At 38.5% G+C, this 23,051-nt stretch overlaps 1 protein-coding gene across 1 annotated transcript in view; it reads right to left on the reverse strand.

Annotated features, from left to right (window-relative positions):
- Positions 1 to 23,051, reverse strand: part of LOC104389984 (potassium voltage-gated channel subfamily KQT member 1-like) — a 485,421-nt gene that overhangs the window by 201,934 nt on the left and 260,436 nt on the right. Inside the window, 4 exon segments of the mRNA XM_009999050.1 lie at positions 438 to 499; positions 9,081 to 9,121; positions 10,116 to 10,210; positions 13,814 to 13,889. Coding sequence (XP_009997352.1) covers positions 438 to 499; positions 9,081 to 9,121; positions 10,116 to 10,210; positions 13,814 to 13,889 — 274 coding nt within the window.

The following is a 23,051-nucleotide window of genomic DNA, read 5'->3' on the forward strand; positions in this document are numbered from 1 at the left end:
GGGCACGGGAAAGGGGTAGAATTGTTGCAAAGATAACTGCACAGGAGAAAAAGTTCAGCAAACATTAAAGAACCTCAAGATTATTAACTGAGATATCCACTGTTTTATTTACAAAGGCTCCTGATACAGGCCTTTCTACTTAACTTACAAATTCTGGTATGACAAACACCTTGTCAGTTCACAGTACTTATCTACAAGATGTGTGATTTGGCTTCAACGTGCAAGTAGCCAGTTTGAAAATCCACATATGTATGGCAGGTAAACGGTTAATGCTCAACAACATGCTCATGATACTTCATCAACTCCCTTACAAAAATTAGGATATTATTCTTTATTATGGTGCCCTGTAATTCTAAAGTAAATCATGCCAAGATACTATCTTACATGTCTGTAGATCAGATATCATTACTTTGAAAAAAAAGCTTTCATGCACTTACCTTATCCTCTAGCCGGATCAGTCTGGCTCCTACAGTATAGTATCCTTTGTCTACCCCTTTTTCTAAATAAAGAATAAAAATGGGACATTCATTAGGTGGAGAATAAACTCTAACTAAGAATTGCATCTATGGTATTTAAAGCAAAAATGAAGCTCTAACAGTAGGATAGTATAAATAACTTGCAGAACAAGAACGAATTTGTTCATGGTGTACAGGTAACAGTAGGATAGTATAAATAACTTGGACAGAACAAGAACGAATTTGTTCATGGTGTACAGAAGTGAAAGAGGGTAGTTGGAGAGAGGGTGTTAATTTGTCTAGCTGACAAGATTAATTTAGTCTGAAGGGCTACCTGGGCCTTGGTAGAGGTAATCTGTGGACATGAAGGACTACAGATAATGCCTGAGGTAACTTGATTAGTACAGCTAACTGCAGGTAGTTAGATGGAATATGCCTGCTCCCTCGGAATACCCTCCATTCTGATTATCATTGGCATGAGCAACGTACACTTTCTACACATAAAGAAATCAGAATAGTTTTAAGCTGAGGTAGTAGATGAAGGAGGCAGCACTGTTCAGTGGTTCAAGGGTAGAGACCTAGCTCCTCTCTGGAAATGAGTGACATTGGGAAAAGCCCTTGCGTCTCCATCCTCATTTTCCTTCCTAGCCTTCATGAGACATTATTTAAGCCCATTCACACAACTGGTTTCATTCACAGCCAAGACTGAAAACTGTATGAAGTGGGGTCTATTGTTTGTATTTACATGGCCCATTGCAAAAGAGTACCATAGTTTGGGGGTCTTATTTCACAGGAAATGGAGCACAAAACCAGATATATTCTGAGCTAGGAGAAAATATTACAAGAAAAAACCCAGCCCCCATAGATGCCTATGTCACTGGAAGTCGGACATATTTTTCTCTACTAAATTATTTTTCCAAACCTGGGCTGGAGGAATTACTCCTTGTTTATTCCATAAATTATTCCACTTTTATGAGTGGTTGAACTTTGGGTTTCACAACTATTTAAGTCCATTTTGCTTAGGACGTGAATACAATGTGAATGGTCTTTCTGCAAAGCAGGATGAGATGTGAATTGACAGTGCATCAGCATCGACTGTAACTGCCTGTAAGTGTGCTCATTCTTCAGGGAACTCCCATTCTTGCATTTCTCAGTGAATGTCACTTGCTTTGCCAGTAGCAGTGTGTATGTTTGCTAATGTGACATGTTTAGTGATACATTTGCACCAAAGCTCATCTCAGTATAACTGATAATGTGTATGGCACAACCTTAGAGGAAGACTTTTGGGTAAAACAATGCTGGAAAAGGGATACTTCTTGTTTTCCTTCTCCCCTACAGGTCACCTAGTGTATCAAAAAGGTTATGGACCCTTGACAGCTCTGTGCAGGCATTAGATAGGAGAAATGTTCCATCACAGAACCTGGAAGAGTAAATACCAATGGAGAGAAAATGCAAAGATTGTTCAAGGACGCTGCGTGGGGACCAAAAATAAATGACACAGCTTGGCTCATACACGTGTGCTATTTATCATTCATTAGTTCACAAGCATGGAAACCTCTTAAAATATAAGTGGCTGAGGCTCAAGTTTATCTATGTATTCATCTCTGCCTAAAATGAAATAATTGACTCTGCAGTCCACTCTCTAGTTACGAAATCTGTAGATACTTATAATCTTTCAAGGTATATACCAGAAAAAAACATACCTTTAAGGATTTTTAAATTGGGATATGATTAGAACAGCAGTGGGTAGGTAGTGTTTTTGTTACATCTAAAACCACAAAGGCCCCCAAACCTGAAGAAATACTGCAGTGAGCTTTTTTTTTAAAAAAAAAAATAAAATGCTTTCCTTACCACCTCTAATTACATCCTTCATGTAATCACGAAGACATCCCCAAACGAGCAAACCAAATTAATAATGTTTCCTATTTTAGTTATTCTTGAGTGTGGTGTGGAACAGAAAATGAGAAAACAGGAAGCAGATAAGCAGTTGAGAAGCTATTTTGTGGCATGTGGCACTCCTATCAGATGAAGTGAAAAGAATGATAGACATGCATGAACTGTGTCATGTCCACCCCTTTATTGGCATGCAGGCTGTATAAGTCACAAAAGGCTCTGGTCTTTCCCACTTCTTATTAGCCTCTGTTTAAATCAGCACTCAGCCCTAATTTACAAGCATTTTCCTCTAATAAAGACCCTCTTTAAAAGTAAATGGGGTGTATATACAATGTGCAAAGCATTGTGGTAAGAAGGGTGGGCAGAAGTTCAGATAACATTGCTCTAGTCCATTTGATTTCTATCTCATGTTTATGCTTTCTCTCTCAAGTCTGTTCAAGATAGATGATTTTAAACTTCCTACCTTATATTATTTGCTTTTACACAGTTGAAGAGATTGTATGGCCAACCATAAATCTGAAATGCCTTAATCTGTACATCCTTTGCATTGTAACCCAAAATAACTTCCTTTCAGTATTGAGTTTTGTCTGTTCTTTGTGTTGGTTTGCAATAAAACAGAGAGGCCCACTAAGCAATCCAGTAACTGTGTAGATTGATGTGAAAGACAGAGGCACAGGGGGAACATACATTAAAGGAGGCACAATTATTTCTTACTGGATGAAAATATGTATGGACAAATTTTAGTGCAGATGAAAAAAATTCTTGAAACTAGCCTGTATCACATGGTTGGGGTGATACAAACACATCATTTTATACATTGAGACTTGAAACAGATAAAATGCTAGTAAGTAAGTAAAAGGCATTATACTTCAGGAGACTGAATTGCTTATCTAGTCAATTTCTCATCTTTATTAATAGGTAAATTTCTTCCTGAGTATGTCTACTATGCTACTTTCAAACCAACATGATCCTGTATTTATTTCCTAGCATTTTCACAAAGGTGAGACATCTCTTTTTAGAGTGAAAAAACACTTCTTGTAAAAAAATTCTCAAATTTTTAGGTATTCCCCACACCAGTTGAAAAAACAAGGAAGGCCATCCCCAGCTCTTCCCCTAAATGAAAGCACATGATATAAATGACATATTACTTGTTATTCAAGTCTGTTTACTTTTTTTAAAAAATAGCCATGATCATCTGAAATGAGTAAAAGAGCAAATCAAATGAGTGACAGCACCTTAATCTTAAATCTTTACCCAGTGTTCACCAGCTCATCAGACTATTCAGAAAACAGATTTTTTTCCTTTGTTAGAACACATACTTATGGAGAACATTAGGACAGCAGAAGAATTACAGCCAGATGGTCTGAAAATGATAAAAGCTGGAAATTATCTACTCTACTTCTACAGACTAAGACTCCTTCCTTGATTTTTACTTTTATGGTGTAAATAGCTAGAAGGAAGCTAACTAAAAAATTTTAAATTTTACCTGAAAGTCATTAATTTCTTTAAGCAGAAAATGAGGAAATTGAGCACTGTGACATCTAAGATACTCCAGATTGCTAAAGACATCACAAAACCTCAGAAAATTACATCAAGTTTAGTACTGCGACTACAGAAATCAGGACAGTGCAAGAGATGCCACTGATTTCTTTTGTCTAACTTAATGCAAGTACAACTTTCTGGATCTGTATTTGTTTCAGTTTCGTAAAAGCTCCATGTAGGTAAAGCAAGATCTAGGCTCTTATGTCTATAAACCACTTCGGAAAAAGCACTTCTGTGCTTCTGAAAATGCAAGCTGGGATTGCCCAATTAAGCCCAGGATCCATAAAATAACAAATAATGTTGCCTTAGGCTTCGTGACTTCTGTCTTGAGTCTCTTTTCTTGTCAGCCAGAGCCTTTTTACAACTGACAGGCAGAAGAAATTAAAAGGAGGTAGGATACAATCCTAGATCAGGCATCTGTGATTTCCCCTGGACAGCCTAAAAAAATTTTTTTAAGTAAACTACCGAAATACCTTAGTTTAGAAGGTTATACTGCAACATAAAAACTTTGTGATAAAGCTAACTATTCCATAAGGAAAGTGCAACAGTATACAGAGAAAGCAGAAATTTCTAGCTTTTTCAAGTTGCAAAAATCCAGCTGCAGTTGAGTGACTTGCCAGGTTAAAGGCCTGGCAAGAGGCCTTTCAACAAACAAAACAGCTCTAGACAAGAGGTCTGTCTGCCTACTTAATTTATCCAGCTTCTGAGATGGCACCTTGCACTTGCTCAAGTGGCTTATGAAGTTATAGCTATATATATAAAGTTAAATATTATATATAATTGATGTATTAGGGAGGAGCCTAAACACTGAATCTGGTATTAACTACATCACACTCTGCCTTTCCTCCAGAAGGTGCTGATGGTAGGATTTAGACACACAATCATTATACTACTCATAAAACAATTCATATCTCAAACTCAAAACAAAACACAAGCTTCTTTACTATGTTGGTTTTGTTTGCTGATTGTTTGTTTTTTAATTAAGAATGGAATGCAACACTGTTTGGAGGACCTGAATAAACAATAAAGCAGCTGCAGGTTCCAAGCCCTCGAAGTAGGACGTGATTTTTTTCACTAGGTCTTTGCAATGAGGTAGATCAACCTCAGAAATGAAATTAACTTTTAGAGAAAGAATTGTGAACACTTGACAGGTACATAAAATGTCCAAAGTGGTTTTCTTTTTGACCACGTTCCTATGGATTTTGTCTCCAGGAGAGGTGGAATAAACCAGTTCCTGTAGAAATATGGGTGTCTCACATTTCAAGTATTAATTGACTTTAAAAGATGAAAATTAAACTGGGTATTTATTATGCTTTAAAAGATACTGTGATCCAATTTCTTCTTAACAGCTGGGAAGGAAATACCATCAGAAAATTTAGGTGGTGTTTAACCAGGGAAAAGAAGAAAACAATGGAACTGTCAAAATTTTACTAGAAAGCCTTTTTCTCCAGGGATTCCCACCTGTGTTATGTAGACCCAAGAGGTTCAGATGAACTGAAGATAAACGTGAGTCTTTTGAGTACTTTTCTGAACCCAAACACTGGATCTTTTGTTTTACCTTGGCATTATTCTTCACCTTTGCCCCCAAAAAGCTATAGTAAGTCTCAAAAATTGCATTCAAAATCAATTAACTCCATTGTGTGTAATGAAAGTCAGCATTACACTCTTCTTATTTGTATCATTACCTAAGTATCTGCTTTGTTAATTCAAGAAGTTTTATTAACATGTACTTTGCCTCTGTATCAACACTTTCAGTTATTAAGAGGTTTGTTTACTATTACAGGAATCTTTGTTTCCTCTTACAAAATTGAAGGTATACTCATAAAAATGGGATTCAAGTCTGCAGAAAATGTATCCATTATCTTAATAACTACTCCTGATACTAGGAGTTTAAAAAAGAAAGCTAGGAGATGCCAAGAGCAAAACAAGCAAAAAAGGGAGGATTCTTCACAGTCGGTGTATGTGAAACTTCAATCAGAAAAACTTTTGTCACAAAATATCACAGGTGTTATAAGTTTACAAGGGAAACCAGGCAAGCTTGTTAAGAGCACACCAGTTAGGAGTACTAAACACACACAAACTGTGTCCCCAGGTCTCTGATCTGCAAATGGATGAAAACTTACAGGAAGGTCAGAGACTTATGCATCTTTTTTATTATACATTTCCCAAAGCACCCTGCTTTTGGCTTTTATTCTGTTCTTGTATCCTTATATTGTTTTAACACAGCTTTTAGTGCTTTTTATGTTTGAGAAACTAACTTGAAAAATAACAATAACTGCTTCCAGTGAATCCACATTCTGGATCTTTTGTGACATCATTCACTTTTGAAAGGTAATAATAGTACAGACACACTGCAGTTACTTCATATAATATTACTGAAGTTGACACCAGGGTGTCAGTAACAGTCTGATCCAAAATCCACTGAGGTCACTGGAGAAACTCCCATTCCTTTCAATAGGCTTGGCATCAGACCTTAAAATTCTTTGAATGGGAGTATGATAAAATGGGGGAAAAAAGGATCTAGAAAGGAAAATCCTTCTCATGTTTTTCTCCTTGGCGGTTAATTTTCTTTGCATTGTAATTTCTCTTTTGCTTGCCATCAATAAAAAAATAACAGTCAGAAGGAAACACCCATATTTTTTACAAATGAGGTATTTAGCAATGCCTTTGAACTGGAAAAATACATTCTGAGGAAAACTCAGGAATAAGTCTATCTTCCAGAGGAGGACAGTACAAGAGTTTGTTTCCACCCAAACCAGACCAATATTCTAACCATTCATCACTGTTCATCACTTGATTATTGGTGGCTTGTATAATACCAGGATTAATCATAAACTAACCCTAGTTTTAGTTCTGCAGACCATTTATTTGGAACCACTTATTTTTGGATTTGTAGAGGGTTTAGATAAAATAACTACTTGATCGAATAACTTTTGGTTTTGGTCTTGAAAACCCAAAACTAAGCTTCCCAGGTTTTGCACTCCTAAGAACAGTTTTATTTCTCCCAGTCAGTATTTATCCAGTCCATTTGAGGGCACTACTCAAAGTAGTAATGTTGCAAGAAAAGACTAACAAATGGAGTGAGCTGCATGGACACAGATGCCATGATCTTCTCCAGAGCACAGATTATGGCTTTCCCAAATATCTCTGAAGTCTCATGATTCTCTCTGCAGTAAGACTTTGCAACATGAATTCTGAAGATGAGCCCACCCCAACTCGCTGTGCCTCTGGAAGTCAGTGTGTTTTTTCCACATATTATGTCTAAGCAAGAATTTCTGCTTAAAAAATTGTCAACTGTTCCAGGTTTCTCATATTAGTTGCCCCAGATTGAATAATTCATAAATGAGACCTGATGGCTCTTCCTCAGTACTTTAGAGTCTTTTCAACACCTGAACACTTCGAAGACTTACTCAAATTCACAAACTCACCTAGGATCCTCCCAATAGTTGCTACAACCCTTTTGACTCAAGACTTCATGAGACTAAACATCCTGAACATATTCAGCTTCCCAAACTGCTCACAACACTATTTCACAATTAGCTTTTTTTCAGCCCACACTTCTAATTATTCCCCACCTCTGAAACAAGTTGTTTCATTAAAAGTGCCTCTAGCACTTGTTTTTTTGAGCACAAATTACAGTTCTAATTTGGTAATGTTACATTTGAAACTAAATAATACATTCTTGAAGGTAAGCAAAGGTCTTCCATAAAGTTAAATGCACATTGTGGAATGAATTCCCATGCATTAACATTTATACATGTATTCAAGCTGATGGATTAATTTCCTGGTCCAAAATGAGCTCAGATACAGGGAAAGAAGATTGTATTACTGAGTCTTCTGCAGCAATGAGATGTTAAAAATGTGTTGTGAGAGGTGCTCCTCATTCCAATAGTACAAACCATTTTAAGCACTGATAATATGACATTTTTTAAAGGCTCTGAAATAACTTTGGCACCCTCTGACACATCTCACCCTGAGTGCTCAGAGGCATTTGGGAACATGGGACTTTGGTTCCTATGTCACTTTGGAGCTTGCAAGGACAGAGAATAAGACAGGGACTCTAGAAATCTGAATCTCTTGTGACAAAAAAAATAAAAATTACTCTTCCTGCAGTTCTTCCCATACAAGCACTCAGGCTTCTGATCTCCATAATTCCCACCATAGGTTTTCCCAGAATCTTCCTGCTGTGGCTTACCAGGAACTTCTCCCCAATTTTCAGCTTAAATGTATTTATGGCAGGTTCACAAGCATTTGTTCTTCTGCTTGCACTGTCCTTATTTCTTTTGGCTCACAGGTAAATACTCCCCTTGCAGAATTACTAGACAACCCTTTCCAGCCCTTTGTTTTGCTAGGTTAAAAAGAGCAAACTTCTGTTTCCCACTAATGGAATGGCTTCTCCTTTCCACTGTTCATCTTAGTATTTCTTGCCAATTTTTTGTGCAGTTAGTCTTTTCTAAATACGTGGAATTAGAATTTTGCACACTGTGTCCCATATGTCACTAAGGCCTTGCCTGAGTCACATGTAAAGACAAGTACACGTCCCTGTATGTCTTGAAAATCTTTCTCCTGGTCCCAGAATCACACAAATTTTTTTTAAGGGCATATCAAGCATTTTTTTACATTCAGTTGGCATTTGCTTATACTTCCCAGACCTTTCTTTTTCATAAAAAGTGCCAGACTGTTCAACCCTACTAGCATGTAAGAGATTTTTTAAAATCAGTTCCCCTTTGCCTGATCTTGCACTTTTTATGATTGAATTTCACATCTCTTCTATCATCCTAGCTTTCAAGCTATCTTCCTGAAAGATACTCTGGATCTTTCCTTGAGCCTTCCAAAACTGAAACCCATTGGCTATTCAGAAAGAAAGAAACCTTTTAAATGGAAGCAACATCTATTCTAACCCTAGCACAAAGGATTTAGAAATAATTATTTTGTGGAAATTTTACCAGCAATATGTCACCAACTTATTATGAACTGATGCACATTCTTAACTTTTATTCATAGTTTCCATTTCCTCCAGTACAAGCTGAATGCAAGGTATTTATCTTTCCATAGTCTTTCCAGGACTTATTAACAGAATTACATATTCATGCGTAATTGGCTAGATTATTAATTCATATCTACTGTAGTCATAAGTATTTTCACAAAATTATGAAGCTAATAATTTTACATAAGATGCAGGCACTCTACCTGAGAGGAAAAGGCCTGGCTTTCCCAAAGAATGGTCCAATCTGAAAAGCAAACAGAGAATTATCAACAGTGCAATTACCATGCAACTTAAACTCTGTTGCCAGAAAAAGCAGAGGAGCATAATTTACATGAGAATTTACAGTAGCTTTAAACCTAAAACAATGCAAGTAAAAACATTAGACAAGCCTGATTTTCTGCACATACCATAAGCAGTTTAGTTCTTCAGAGGATTTTCCCCAAATCAAAGCATATTATTGTTATTTTCATGAGTACTAATATTTAAGTTCTTAAAACTTTCATGTTGCAACTAAAACATAATTCTTCTCTGTCATATGTAATCTAATAACAAAGACTGTACAAACAGAATGGCTTCTTAATAACATTTGCAACTATTCCTTGAATCTCAGGCAGGCGGATTTAATATCTACATATGTTGACACAGTAGATTCCATTCAATAGGAATTTGTAATTCTTTTTTATTTAAGGGCCAGAGGATTTCAGTCTGGTGTCCCAGCCTGCAGTGCTAATTTGTAAAAATAAAAGCACTTTGTGCTGAAACAGAAGAAACTAGTTCTGTGGCAGAATATTTCAGCTGCAATCCCAAAACTTGGAGAAAGTACGTGCAAGGAGGAATGTGAAAAGGGAAAAGTTCCAGATAAAAGAGGGGAGCACAAGCAAACTAGATTTCTTTTAAATGTGGAGAACCGTAGAGAAGGGACAGAAAGGTAAACCAGAATTGGAAAAGTTTGCCTTTTCTAAAAAGAGGACAGAAAAGCTCACTTCATGCTACAAGCTTCAGAGCATGCACTTCAATTTCTTTTAATTTCACTTAGGGGAGGAGAGGAGGAGGATAAAGCACAATTGTAAACTTGGTCATAAAAAGGGTTAAAAATGACTCTGAGTTAAATCCTCTAGATATTGTGCTCCCTGTTGTGCTTGCAGTTTTGGACAATTACTGTTCATTAAGTACACATCTCTCCTAAAGCCAGCTGGCACCAGAGAAATCAAGTATTTCACGAGGTAGACAGGGCCTACCTTCTTTGAAGTTCTTTTATCCGCACCATCATACTGAGGTGTCCCTGTGAGTACTGCTCAATCACATCGCGCACATCATACGGCTTCCGAGCTTGCTGTGAAAGGAGTTGCACGTGAGATTGAAAGGTAAGCAGAGTTTAAACTTGATTTTTATCTCAGACAGGCCTTCATTCTATTTTTTTTTACCTTCCAGAGGTTACCTGCTTGCCATTTCGCAATACTTGTTGCAATGAATAAAAAATACGTGGGCATAGTAGGAGTGTGTATTTATTGTAGAGATGGAGCCAAGTGATTCCCATTTCTGTCAGCTGCAGTCATGTCTTCATGTCACTTCATACTGAGCAAAATATTAGACCTTCACAGTGTATTTAAAAAACACAAAATCAAGATAAATAATTTATCTACGACCACCATGTGCAGTATCTCTCAGCTCGTTCCAAAAGCATAGGTTAATCATAATGTCAGAGGACTGAACAACAGAGGTAGGCCCCATTCAAAACATTTGCACCCAGACTCAAATGCCTCTAAAGGCTGAAGATGTCTGGGGACTGAAATATTATTTTTCAAGTAACTGGGAGGAGAGATGCTTTGTATAAGTCTGAAGACTGGTGCACAAAGACTTTCTTTGCACTTCTTTGTCTTTAATGATACCTACTAAGTCAGAAAAAAAAGGTGCAATTCAAATAAATAAAAAAGAACTGGTAAAAAAAATGCACGAGAGCTAAACCCCTGCCATCTACCCAGCTTTTATGCCCATTCCAGTAAGAATCCAGATGCTTCTGTCAAGCTCTAGATTCTTGCTATAACTATAAGGCAGAATTTTGAAACACGTCTAGAGAATTTTCATACAGTGATGTGATCACAAAAAGTAATGGTAAAATTTCATTGAGTAAAATCAATGTGTGTGTGTGTGTCTGTGTGTGTGTGTAACGGAATAAATGCAAATTATGTCCTCTTCAAACCACCAGCACTTTCAAAGCCATACCCACTCCTATGGGAAATGTGGGGCAAGATGTCTCCTTTTTGGCCCCGACTCAAGAAAAGAAGAAAAAAAAGAAAGGTAAATTGCAAATCTGGTAACTGGAAATTACTGAAAACAGCTCATTAGTTATCTTGTTGTCTGTTTCCACTCTGTCACAGCTTCAGCCAGAGCCATTAGCATGCACCACTGCACACATGCATTGAACACCTACGGTATGTGCTGGGGTCATGCTTGGAAGGCAGCCACAGGATCCTAGAAATTTCAAATGAAAGCACAGAACTGGAATGGAAACAAATCCTGTGAAATGAATGAAGAAGCAAAAGCTCTCTGTGATAAACTGCCTTCCTTGCACTCAGCTATCATCACTTACCTGCAGTATTGCTTTCAGAAGAGTTCATGGCTTTAGCAGAGCGTATGTACACTTGTGTGTAATTCTGAGAGGAGACATTTTGTGGGGCAGGGAGGTTAAAGTTTTCAGTTTATTGCCTTTTTTTTTTTTTTTTTTTTTGTCTTCCCCAGCTTCACTATTTGCAGACGCTGACACATCACTATTTCTGGCCAGAAAAGCAGCCTATTGTCTTCACCCAGAGAAACAGTGCCAGTATCACTCTTTAGATTGACTAGCAGGGGGTGCTTTGAGAGTGCTTTGGCTAAATCCTCTGTCCCTTCCTTTGGACACTCTCTATCTAAACACCAGGCATGGTGCAGAGCCTAGAAGTGCTGGGGATTTTGTCCCCCCCCTCCCATGACCTACTCTGTGCAAAATTACTGCTCCTCATTCCTGGTGAAATTGTTTTTCTCCCTCAAAAGAAGTCCTCTATCTGTTATTCCTTTTACAAAACAATCAGTTCTGAATTCTATAGTAGCAGAGCACTGTACTCTGAGTTCTGCCTGAGTCCTATCTAAAGCATAGGATAAATAATCTTCCAGCTTTCATCAAGCTTCTCTCCTCTTTTCTCATAAAGCTTTAGATCTGAGCATCGTATGTCCTGCCAGAATTTGGCATCATCTTTTGTCATGTTTTTATTAGGAAATGCTAGTACAATACAACTTAAAGAGGATAGTAACGGGCTTCCAGAGAGGTTTGGCAAATGCAGAACTGGATGAACTTCTGTAACTTTCATTCTGTCCATAATCCCAAATCCTAGCCATTTGGGCTCACAACGCTACATCCAGCATGCTTAGAGCTCCTAATGCAAGACTCAAAATCTCTGGGCTTTCAACTTCCTGTATCTAAAAAGCATGGGCAGTCCTATCTGCTATATTTCACAGTCCCAAGAAAAAAAACAACCAACCACCAAACAGGAAATACTTCCTCCTTTTTCTTCCCTATAGGGAACACCAACTCACAGAATCCTCTCCACAGACTAAGCAAGTTCAGTTTTTAAGTTTGGTATGACTGCTGTTGGCTGACAGCTTCACAACATTAGGTCTCTGATGGTTAAAAATATCCTAACTTCTATCCAAACTCATTGATGGACTGACTTTATTTTCATTATTTCTTTTCTTTTCTTTTTTTTTTCCTCTTTCATTTTTTTTTTCTTTCCTTGTTTTCCCATAGTGTTTACCTTTCTGGTTTAATATTTAAAATCCTGCTCTCCTGTTGTTCACTGAGTTAAACAAACTGACTGCTGGTCTTTTTTCATAAGATAAGGCCACCTGAAGACAAATTCCTGCATCAGCTTGGGAAATTCAGAGATTCAGCCCTAATTCAGAGTCTTCTGAGTGCTGTGAGTTTATCTCAGACTTCTATCCCTTGCAATTAAGTGCTTAGCTCTAATCAAACTTGCTTGAAATTTAGATTCTTGCTTTAACTTTTTATAACCTCTTCAAAAGGATTATGAAAGCTGATTAACTTGCAGTGGACTCTTTTGGACAAAAAAAGCATGAACCTTTAGAGGGAAATAACAGGGGCTTTGAGTACCAGGCCAACAGTTAATTACTAATTTCCATGGCATCACCAGCACATGGGTGATGAGAAGGACAATATCAAAATAACATTCCAAACCAGTTTTATCATGAAGGGCCTTAATAAACAGGCAAAATAAGACAGTTTTTCCAAAGCAGCACATTTACTGTGAGCATATTTTAATCTGACTGAGAAATATAACTTAAGCCTTCATAAAGAAAGCAAACTTCCAGAGAGCAGTTGCTTGACAATTTTATAAAATAAGGCCTCTTTGCTATCCCATTCTGGAAAACAAATATGGAAATGTGGGCCACAAAGGTGAAAGCAACTTCATTCAGCTTATTGCTCATCAGTAAGGTCTGCTGATCTGTAAGTCACGCATAGGACACAATTAGTTAAACATTCTCAAACTAGCCATTAGATGACCAGCATAGGCAGTATTTTTAGCAAACATTCCAGCAAAGGCTTCTCTTCACTTCTAGTAAATGAGTAAGTGCTTATAAATGGGTCAGTATAGTAAAGAAGACAAATAATAAAAAAAATCCCAGCAAAAAAGAGAAGCAAAAACCAACTCTGCTGACTCCACAAATTCAGAAGTTTTCCCTATCCTACTATACCCATCGATAGTTAATAGTTTTGCCCACACTTTGAAGAAATCTATGTAGTGTTAAGTATGAGGCTGAGAGCCTAAACACTACCTTTGACTTATTGCAACCATATGCACAAAGACAAGTTCACTTCCAGAGCACTTTCAATGTAATATACTTAAGCCTACAAATTGCCCTTCTGGTTAATGGTGCTGCTTACCTGAAATTTTCTTCTGGCTACAAAATACTGCATTCTCCTGATGACTTTTACAGCTGTTTGATGTGTTTCAGTTAATCTGCCAAGAAAGACAAACACAGACACGCACCAGTTGAGGGACAAAAAACCAGGAAAAGTATCTTAATGGAAGATGTTGATTCTAGCACCAAAATCTACATAAATGTTTTATGCCTACAACACAAAATTATACCATAACATCCTATGTCTGCATGTGTATTTTGTTCTGTTGCTTCACCCTCTTGTATATTGCACTTTTAAGTAGAAGGAACTGGTAAGTGAGACAATGAAAGCAGGTGTACAAAGATAACACGTGTGGAAAGGATTAGACAGGATTACTGTCAATACATACAACTGGCACCAGTTTGAAGAATGTGAAATGTTTTTAGAACCACGACTGCATTCCTTTTTTTGCATTTATTGAGTGTTTGCCCATGAGCATAATTGCACAAAGATTAAGTCCTCTACAAAGTACTTTGAATTCTCTAGGAAAGAAAAGAAAAATTGGAGTATCACATCTCAAAAAAAACTAAACACAACATTTCTTGGCACACACATATGTGTGTGCAATGTGACTGTATTGGTATTCAAAGACAGAACTGAACACACTATAACTTAATAGTATCACTTCACCCAGGGGATACTGTATTTGCAGAACATTCATTATGCCACTTGGATGGCAATTAATTACCACACCCTGTTATTTACAGTGAATTTTGAAGGAGTAGAAAGGAAGTAGGAATGTGGTAATTACACGAACAAGTATTTTACTTAACGACTTGACTCCATTCATTCAAAATGTGTGAACTACAGAAAACAGAAGTCTCCCTCTAAGGAAGCAGGATTGTTGGGAAATCTGTATTTTATATGGACATCATCTTTGACATGCGGTGATAACCCTAGGAAAGCCTGCCAGCAAGTTTCTCAGGTCTCCCAAAAACACAAACTGCCCCCTCTTCCCCGTGTATCTGACTGGGGAAAAGGAAGTATTGGCTAGGCCACCTACTTGGTTGAGATAAAGTATTTAAAAAGTGGAAAGATTACAGTGTATTATTTTGAAGTCAAATAAATAAAAGCTAAGCAAACAGGAACTGTGTTTAGGAATTGACATAATTTTTCATTTTTATAATTTTTCTTCTATAAAATTAGTACTTCTGATTGGGTGAGATATACCACAGCTGCAGTAATTGGGTTTTTTAAAATAACTTTTAAGTAGCTTTTCCTTCCTCTTTCTATTTCAGGTCCCAGTTTAGTATTAAATACATGCACAGCTATGCGTGAAACTCATGTGTCTATACTAAATAAATCCTCACACTTCATATATCTATGTATACTCATGCACATATCCATATATATACACTCACACATGTAAACACACAGAAAACAACCTGAGGTGAGCAAATTCAAGAACTTCTTGTATAGCATCAACAGCATTGGTGCATCAATCTTTGCATTTGTGTAAGCCCATGAAAGTGATTTCAAAAGTCTCATTGATGGCCTACCAGTAGTTTAGCCTACAGGACCTAAGAGTGATTATAAATTAAGGTGAAAGAAAAGCTCTCAGCTTGACACTCTCAAGGCCCCAGCTGAGCTCCCGTGGCCAGTGACTTGGATGGAGGCAGCATTCTGCTTTTCAATAGCACTTATTTGATAGAGAAATCTGTCAGCCTGTAGAAGTAATACACATATTTTAAATAACCAGAAAAGAGCAACAATTTAAGGTTTAGGGTTTATCCTATTTCCTTTGTGTACTAGTTAAGAAAAAAGCTTTATAGTTTCCCCTGTCCCTACATGATGTGAGACTTCATAGATATATTTCAGAGGTTTGAGATGTTCTTAGAATAATCCATCAGAAATGGTTCATGAATTGTTCAAACAGCATCAAACACATAAGCTTGAAGAAGTCAGAGATGGAAACAAACCAAGGCAGTAATTTCCTCCTAATTCCCACCCCCCACCCCTTCAGCAGAAATCAGGGCTATAGAACTTTCTCCAACGTGTTACCAAGTTTAAGTGTCCAAAACCTGATGGCTCCAGGACAGGCCTCATCTTTAGAGAGAAAAGTTATTTATTTGTGAAACACCGTGAAAATACAATCTAACTATAATTCAAAAGCACTTGATGCCAGACTGTTCCAACTGGGAAAATTTCCACCGATCTCAATCAAAGCAAATTTTGAAAAAGGAGAAAGTTACAATTTGATTTCATGATCACTAAACCTGAAGTGAGGAACAGAAATACAAGAAACCTGGCTTTAATGGAAAAAAGACAAAGTGAAAAGTGTAAATCCTTAGACTGAGATGTGTGTATGTGTTACCTTAATTACCTCAAAAAATCTGTAAGGAGCATAGCAGCTCTAGATGACAGAAGGCAGTTCCTGATGAGGGGCTGATGCAGTGTGGCTCACTGTGATCCTAAACAAATCATGGCATAGACAAGTATGCTCTTCACTGGTAAAAAACTGGCTGGATGGCCGAGCTCAGAGAGTTGTGGTAAATGGAGTCCAATCTAGTTGGTGGCTGGTCACCAGTGGTGTCCCTCAGGGCTCAGTTTTTGGGCCAGTCTTGTTCAGTATCCTTCTCAATTATCTGGATGAGGGGATAGAGTGCATCTTCAATAAATTTGCAGATGACACCAAACTGGGTGAGAGCGTTGATTTGCTTGAGGCTAGGGAGGCTCTACTTAAGGACCTGGACAGGCTGGATCGATGGCCCAAAGCCAATTGTATGAGGTTCAACAAGGCCAAGTGCTGGGTCCTGCACTTAGGTCACAACAACCCCAAGGTACATGCTTGGCGAAGAGCAGCTGGAGAGCTGTCCAGCAGAAAAGGACCTTGGGGTGCTGGTGGACAGCTGGATGAACACGAGCCAGCAGTGTGTCCAGGTGGCCAAGAAGGCCAATGGCATCCTGGTCTGTATTAGGAATAGCGTGGCCAGCAGGAGTAGTGAGGTGATCCTGCCCCTGTGCTCAGCCCTGGTGAGGCTGCACCTCAAGTACTGTGTGTGGGTCTAGGCCCCTACTATAAGAAGGACTGGAAATATTGGAGGTACCAGAGAGTGTCCAGAGGGGAGCTACCAAGTCTGGAGAACAAGTCATATGAGGAGCACCTGAGGGAAATAGGGATGTTTAGTTTGGAGAAGAGGAGGCTGACAGGAGACCTCATTGTCCTCTACAACTACCCAAAAGGAGGTTGTAGGGAGATGGATGTTGGCCTCTTCTCCCAAGTAAATAACAGGACCAGAGGAAATGGCCTAAAGTTGTAGCAGAGGAGGTTTAGACTGGATATTAGGAAGAAATTCTATACTGGAAGAGTGGTCAGGCACTGGAATAGTCTGTCCAGGGAGGTGGTGGACTCACCATCTGTGCAGGTATCCAAGAAATGTGTAGATGTGGCACTTTAGGGCATGCTCTAGTGGCCGAGGTGTTGAGTGTGTTGGTGTGTGGTGGGTTTTTTGGGTTCTGTAGCTTGTGTATGTGTTGATGGTTGGACTTTGTGATGTCAGAGGTCCTTTCCAGCCTATGGAATCTATGATTCTGTAAACATTTTTTGAGATTTTAGCTGATTTTCATAATTTCCTAGTACTTATGTCCAGAATGAATAATTGCATCTCTTATTGGCCAGGCTACATTTATCTCTTATCTAGCCTGAAGCATTTATTTCACTAATCCTTACATTTTAGCCAAAAAACTTGCATCGCCAAAAGCCTTTCAGCCTTGAGGGTGTCAGTGTTACATGCCAGAAGCCTAACAACAGGAGAGAACAAAAAGCCAGCAGTGCTTTAGATCACACTTAAGTAATGCTGAACAGAAACACAACAGTGCTACAGTGAATCTCCTAGATATTTTGGGTTCTTTGACTCATGAAGCAACAACCCAGGGGGGTTGTGGCAGACATCACACTTGCATAGTCTCTCAACATGGAATTCTCTACTGACAGAAGACTGAAATGGACAGGTCTTCATAGGTACTATGGTTCCTAACACCCATGGAGGTGAAAATTTAGCTACTTTTATAGCTCTAGCTCCCAAATTAAGTCGGTAGGACCTGAGTACTTGCTTGAAATAGGAGTATGGATGGATGGGTGACCACACCTTTGCCTTATCAAAGCAGCCAAGCTCTCCTGCCTCTGTGCAGCAGAGGGCAGTGGCACACACACACACTAGATGATCTCCAGCACATGAAACATTCTTTAAACTGTTTAAAAGCTTTACCCATAAAAACAAACATAAACGCTAGACCTTGTAAGGACAGAGTCCATGCTGAGGTGGGTTGTTTTTTTGTGTATGTTTTGCTCAAAAGAATGTGAGAGTCTTATTGAAAGACAACAGTGTACTTGGCCCTGTTTTAATCTAAACAACAGGTAAGAAGGTTTTGTTACAACTTTCCACCAGAAGACTGCAAAGGAGAACACAATCATATTTGAACAGAAGAGATCAGGCTTTTGGAAAGTTATAAGCACATTAAAAAATTAATAACAGAAGCTTGTAACATCTGTAACTATAATGGATGCTATGAAATGTGTGCTGAAGTAAGATATACTTGGATCCAAAAATGTTACTGACATCATCCATAACTAAGCTTTCAAGTAGGACTGAAGCCTTGGTCCTGTTTGCAAAACAGCATGTGTTCTTACCTGCTAACTGACTGCTCAGCAGGATGCTCATTTTTAAAAGCTGTCAAATCTATCCTTAATTACAATGAGTCTTTGGCTACACTTGAGTTTGACTTATGGTCTCCTGGGCTGTCTCATCACTGTGTTGGGACAGGGAAAATAGGGAGCGAGTGAAGGGCTTGAAACATGTATTTTAACAGGCAGACCCCACCCTGACCCAATGCTGAGTTATCTCTCCAGCAACTGTTCTGGTGGATGAGGGGGAAAGGGGCCCCACTTTGCTGGCTGACTCAACCATCCCCTCTGCAAGTTTGGAATATGCCTATGTGGCTGCAGAGCCTGGACGACAGATCTGTGCCAAGGAGGCACTGCAGCCCCAGCTCTGGTCCTCAGCTTCACAGTGCTCCCTGAGCCACAAAAGTCAGTACTTTTAGCTTACAACACTAGGACGCCAAAGAAGCCAAACATTTTCAGTTGAAAACAATTGACCTAGAGGAGGAAAGAAAGATTATCAACTCCAAAGCAACCCCAGAAACTATCCATGAAGATATTTTATTATAATTTTTATATATGGCTCTGTTTGTTAAAAGCTTGTGTTGGCCACCTCAGACCTACTCTTTTTCTTCTTATTTTCTATGGAGTCTGGTAACTTTCAGCTTAATGTGCTTTGGAACAGCCAGGGAATATTATAAGCGAAAAAGAGATACAAAAATGGATCCTGAATCCAGGCCTATTCCAGGCCATGCTGAGGCACAGCTCAAGTCTCAAAACAAGCCTGTTATCAATGTGATGCACCTTTCAATCCAGAAGAATTTTTTAATCATTAGAGTTGACTGCAGTGTTGAGACAAGGGGAAAAAATTTTCTTCAGGCAGTGCTACAGGATGGCTGCAGACAGCAATGGAACGTGCAGTCCAGGCTGGTTTACCTGCCATTTATTCAGGTGTTGTGAATTAGAAGAGTTATTAGTGTAATGTAACTGCTTTGATCATGAACTGTGGAAAATAAAGGTCACTTCAGCAAGGCCCCGATTTGCAGAACTGGTTGAGGATACACGCTTCCAGTACTTGGATTACTGCTGAGCTCCATTCATTTGTTGCATTTTTATTAAAACACATTTAAAGTCACACTAGCTCTATTTTAATACTGGCCATTGGATAATATTGCAACTCCTGCCCAGAGTAACATACAGCATCATCTATTCTTAAGTTGTTCACTTGACATCAGTTTCCCAGCCAGCACAAACAGTGACAAGGTCAGTGATGGCAACTGAAATGTAAAGGAGTTACTTGAGAAGCTAAGCCCTCCATCTGCCTTTTTGTCTTCCCATCACATTTGACAAAGAATATTTACTTTATGTCTCTGTTTCTGGAAAAGAACTTCAATTCTCAGTCTTGATATTTCAAAAGGTAAAATAAAAATAAAGCAAGCCTTATCAGTACTGAAAGCTGTACCAGAATCCATACAAAACATGAGATGCTGGCATCACAGGCTATTTTTGGGCTCCAGATGTATGTTCTCCTTCAGAGGTGAGATTTTTCATTGAACTGCGGATTCCTACTGCTACTGAAGAGCAATATTTAGCAATATTTAATCTGTATTCAAATGTAGCTAAACTGTGTTATTATCCCATCACATGGATAGCATGCACCAGTAGTTGCTGGAGGTAAAGAAGGGTGGGAACACAGAAATCGTAAAGGACATAAAATTAGAGAGTTTATTAGAGACAGGCACAGCAGTTGGTCCATATGCAGTCACATGCATTATGTGGACCTTCTATTGATGGGACAGATATGGTGGACAGATGATTCTCAACACAAGAACCATAAAGAAGCTTATATAATGTTTTAAATACTGAAGGAAGCTACAAGGTCCAAATTAAATAAAGACCTTCCTACCAATAAATGAAAACAAAATTAGGTATTGCTTCCAGCTAAGCAAAGCCAGACAAAATGCCTCAAGAGTTTTAAACTGCTCAAGTTAAGAGAACGTTGCAGCTTGAATCTGACATACAAACACCTGGAAATGTCAGGCAAAGATTCTGATTCCAGAGCTCACCACAAACCAGGAGCAGTAGAGAAATACAACATAAATATAACAGGTTTCTAGTCCTGAAACATTTCATCAAAGCCTTGTGAAGAACAGATACTTCTGGAGAATTTCCACCACTTACAAGATGGAAATTTTAGAAGGTGCCATTTGTACTGAAACCTGAGACACCATTTCAGAAAATACTGGCACAACTTTATTTTCCCCTTTATTCCTAATCATAATCACACCTTAAACCTACCTCATCTCTATTCTAGCCATATCCTTATCTGAACCTTTTCTTTTCAAGCCCTTGTTTGGCTCAAAACTATAAATAAATTAGGATTGGCTTCTCTCAAACAAGAGCAGCCTGGAGGCCTATTTGGCTTCCCCAAGCTCTGCTGACAGCCTCAATTTATGAAGGCATGCTGCAGATTGTGCAAATCCCTCCTCAGCAGGTACAGGGCCCAGGCAAAGTAGAAAAGAGTACAGAAGTGACATATTTGTGGGGGGTTGCATTCTGGCATCTGGTTGTTTTGCTGAAGATTTTGTGGCATTTTTTTCTTTCCATCTATTCCTCACCATATACATTGCTGCCTCTCTGAATTCATTTCAGAATGCAATTGCCTCTGCTTCTATGTGCCTCTCTAACCTGGCCTTCTCTGAAGTGAATGATAAAGAAAACAGATTTCCTACAGCAGTTCTCCTAGGGATTGGGGCAGGGAGACAGATAGTGTAGGGACAGAAGAACAGTTCTGAGAAGAAATATTATTAGATGAGGAAGAACTAAGACATCATTCGTAAGGAGCAACTCAAAGACCATATTTTCACAGAGGAAACACCACTGGGAGAAGAATCAGGGCAGGGTGTTTTCTTGATGTTGTCCATGAACAAAATAAAAAAAAAGTAGAAAGCTCCTGAAAATAATCAGAGGTAGATGTAAACCTGCTCACTGAATGTGACTTGACAAGGAAGAAAACCTCTTGAACATTAAGTTGTTTTTCTCAACCCTAGAGTTGGAGTTTTCAGTCACTTTTTTTTTTTCTGTAATATTACAAAGTAGGTTTATTGAGAAAGTGGGAGAAAAGCTCTGTGTTAGTGCCTTGCTAATTGAAATGCATAATTAAAATGAGTAATTAAGCTTACTACAGAATGCTCGTGTCTGGGAGCCCAACTGCCCTTGAACAACAATTCATCTGCTGAACTGGCTCTGAGAACTCCAGTAACCATTGGGTATTTTGGTTACATCTTTCCTCTATATTTTGTTGGCAGCAATATAAAAGTGCCTGGTTTCTTTTCTGCCATTTTATTTCTTCCATTCTTCTTGCAGTGTCAGAACAAACAAGATGATATCATAAGGATGTCTTTTGTGTTTGTATAGCCATACTGAAAAGTATTTTTTCTTTTTTTTGTCATACAATAACTTCCTGTATTAGCACTGTACCATGACTACTGCTGGTTCCAGGATAGGTGAAATGTTCCTGTCTTTATGCCAATTCTCATTTGCTTAGAAAACAGACTCTAGCCACAACCACCTTCTTGGGAGGTGGACAAGTGCCAACAAACAATGACACATTTTACCCCATGTTACCGCAGTTGCTCATCCTAGCCTATAAGGATATGTTTTCACTTCTCTCTCCTTAAGACTTGGTCTTCAACAATTCACCTTTTAAAAAATGACAACAGAACTGAATGCCAAGCCAGTAAGAGGCAGCAGAGAGGCAGCCATCACCAAGCCCAAACAGCTTCCCAGCAGAGGAGGTGCCTTTCTGGAATCCAAATAGCCTTCACAGAGGTGCTGGGAGAACTAGCAAGGTACAACCTTATTCCATGGGCTCTGGTTTGCTCACTTTAGAAAATGCCAGAACCCAAATTAACGAACTTTAAGACTTCCGTTTCCTGTTTACTGTATGCAGCATTTATGGGAACAACGTGGTGTTGTTAATATACACCAATGACTGAGCACTGTATTTATGCCTCAATGATTTTCTGTCATGAGAATATAATGCCTGGCAAAGACTGATTCTCTGAAATACCAGTTTGTTTGGGGTCATTAATCTTAGTTCCTATCTTGCCTGAATAGGAACTGGATAACAGTGAATTCAGGGAATAGTTCTGAGAATTAAAACTTCAATGACTTTTGGGCTGCTCAATGCTTTACATTTAATTTTCAAAACAAGTAATTAGTTCATCTGGACTAAATACTAGGGAGATACCCTGAGGTATTGATAAAAATGCTACTGTGGTTTTAAAAATCTAGAAACACTGGCTTCTGGCAGGATCTTTCCTTACTAGCTCTTGTGGTTTAGTAGTTACAGCAGGGGCTATGGAAACACAACTCCTGGGTTCTTGAATTGATTGATTTAAACAGCCACTGTCTCTCTGGGTGACCTTCTGCAAGTCCTTTTACCTGTCTATACTCTAGTTTACACATTTGTATAAAGTAAGTATAAAACTTGTCTAAGCCATGGACGTGTCACGAGGCTTGCTTCACTGAGGATTTAAAGACAATTAGTAGTCCCAAATGAAGACATATGTTATCTATAGAATGACTCAGCAGAAAAGAAAATAAGAGTAGTCACAA

The sequence above is a fragment of the Chaetura pelagica genome, unplaced genomic scaffold, assembly GCF_000747805.2.
Source record: "Chaetura pelagica isolate M959 unplaced genomic scaffold, ChaPel_1.0 scaffold6, whole genome shotgun sequence".
Taxonomy (NCBI): domain Eukaryota; kingdom Metazoa; phylum Chordata; class Aves; order Apodiformes; family Apodidae; genus Chaetura; species Chaetura pelagica.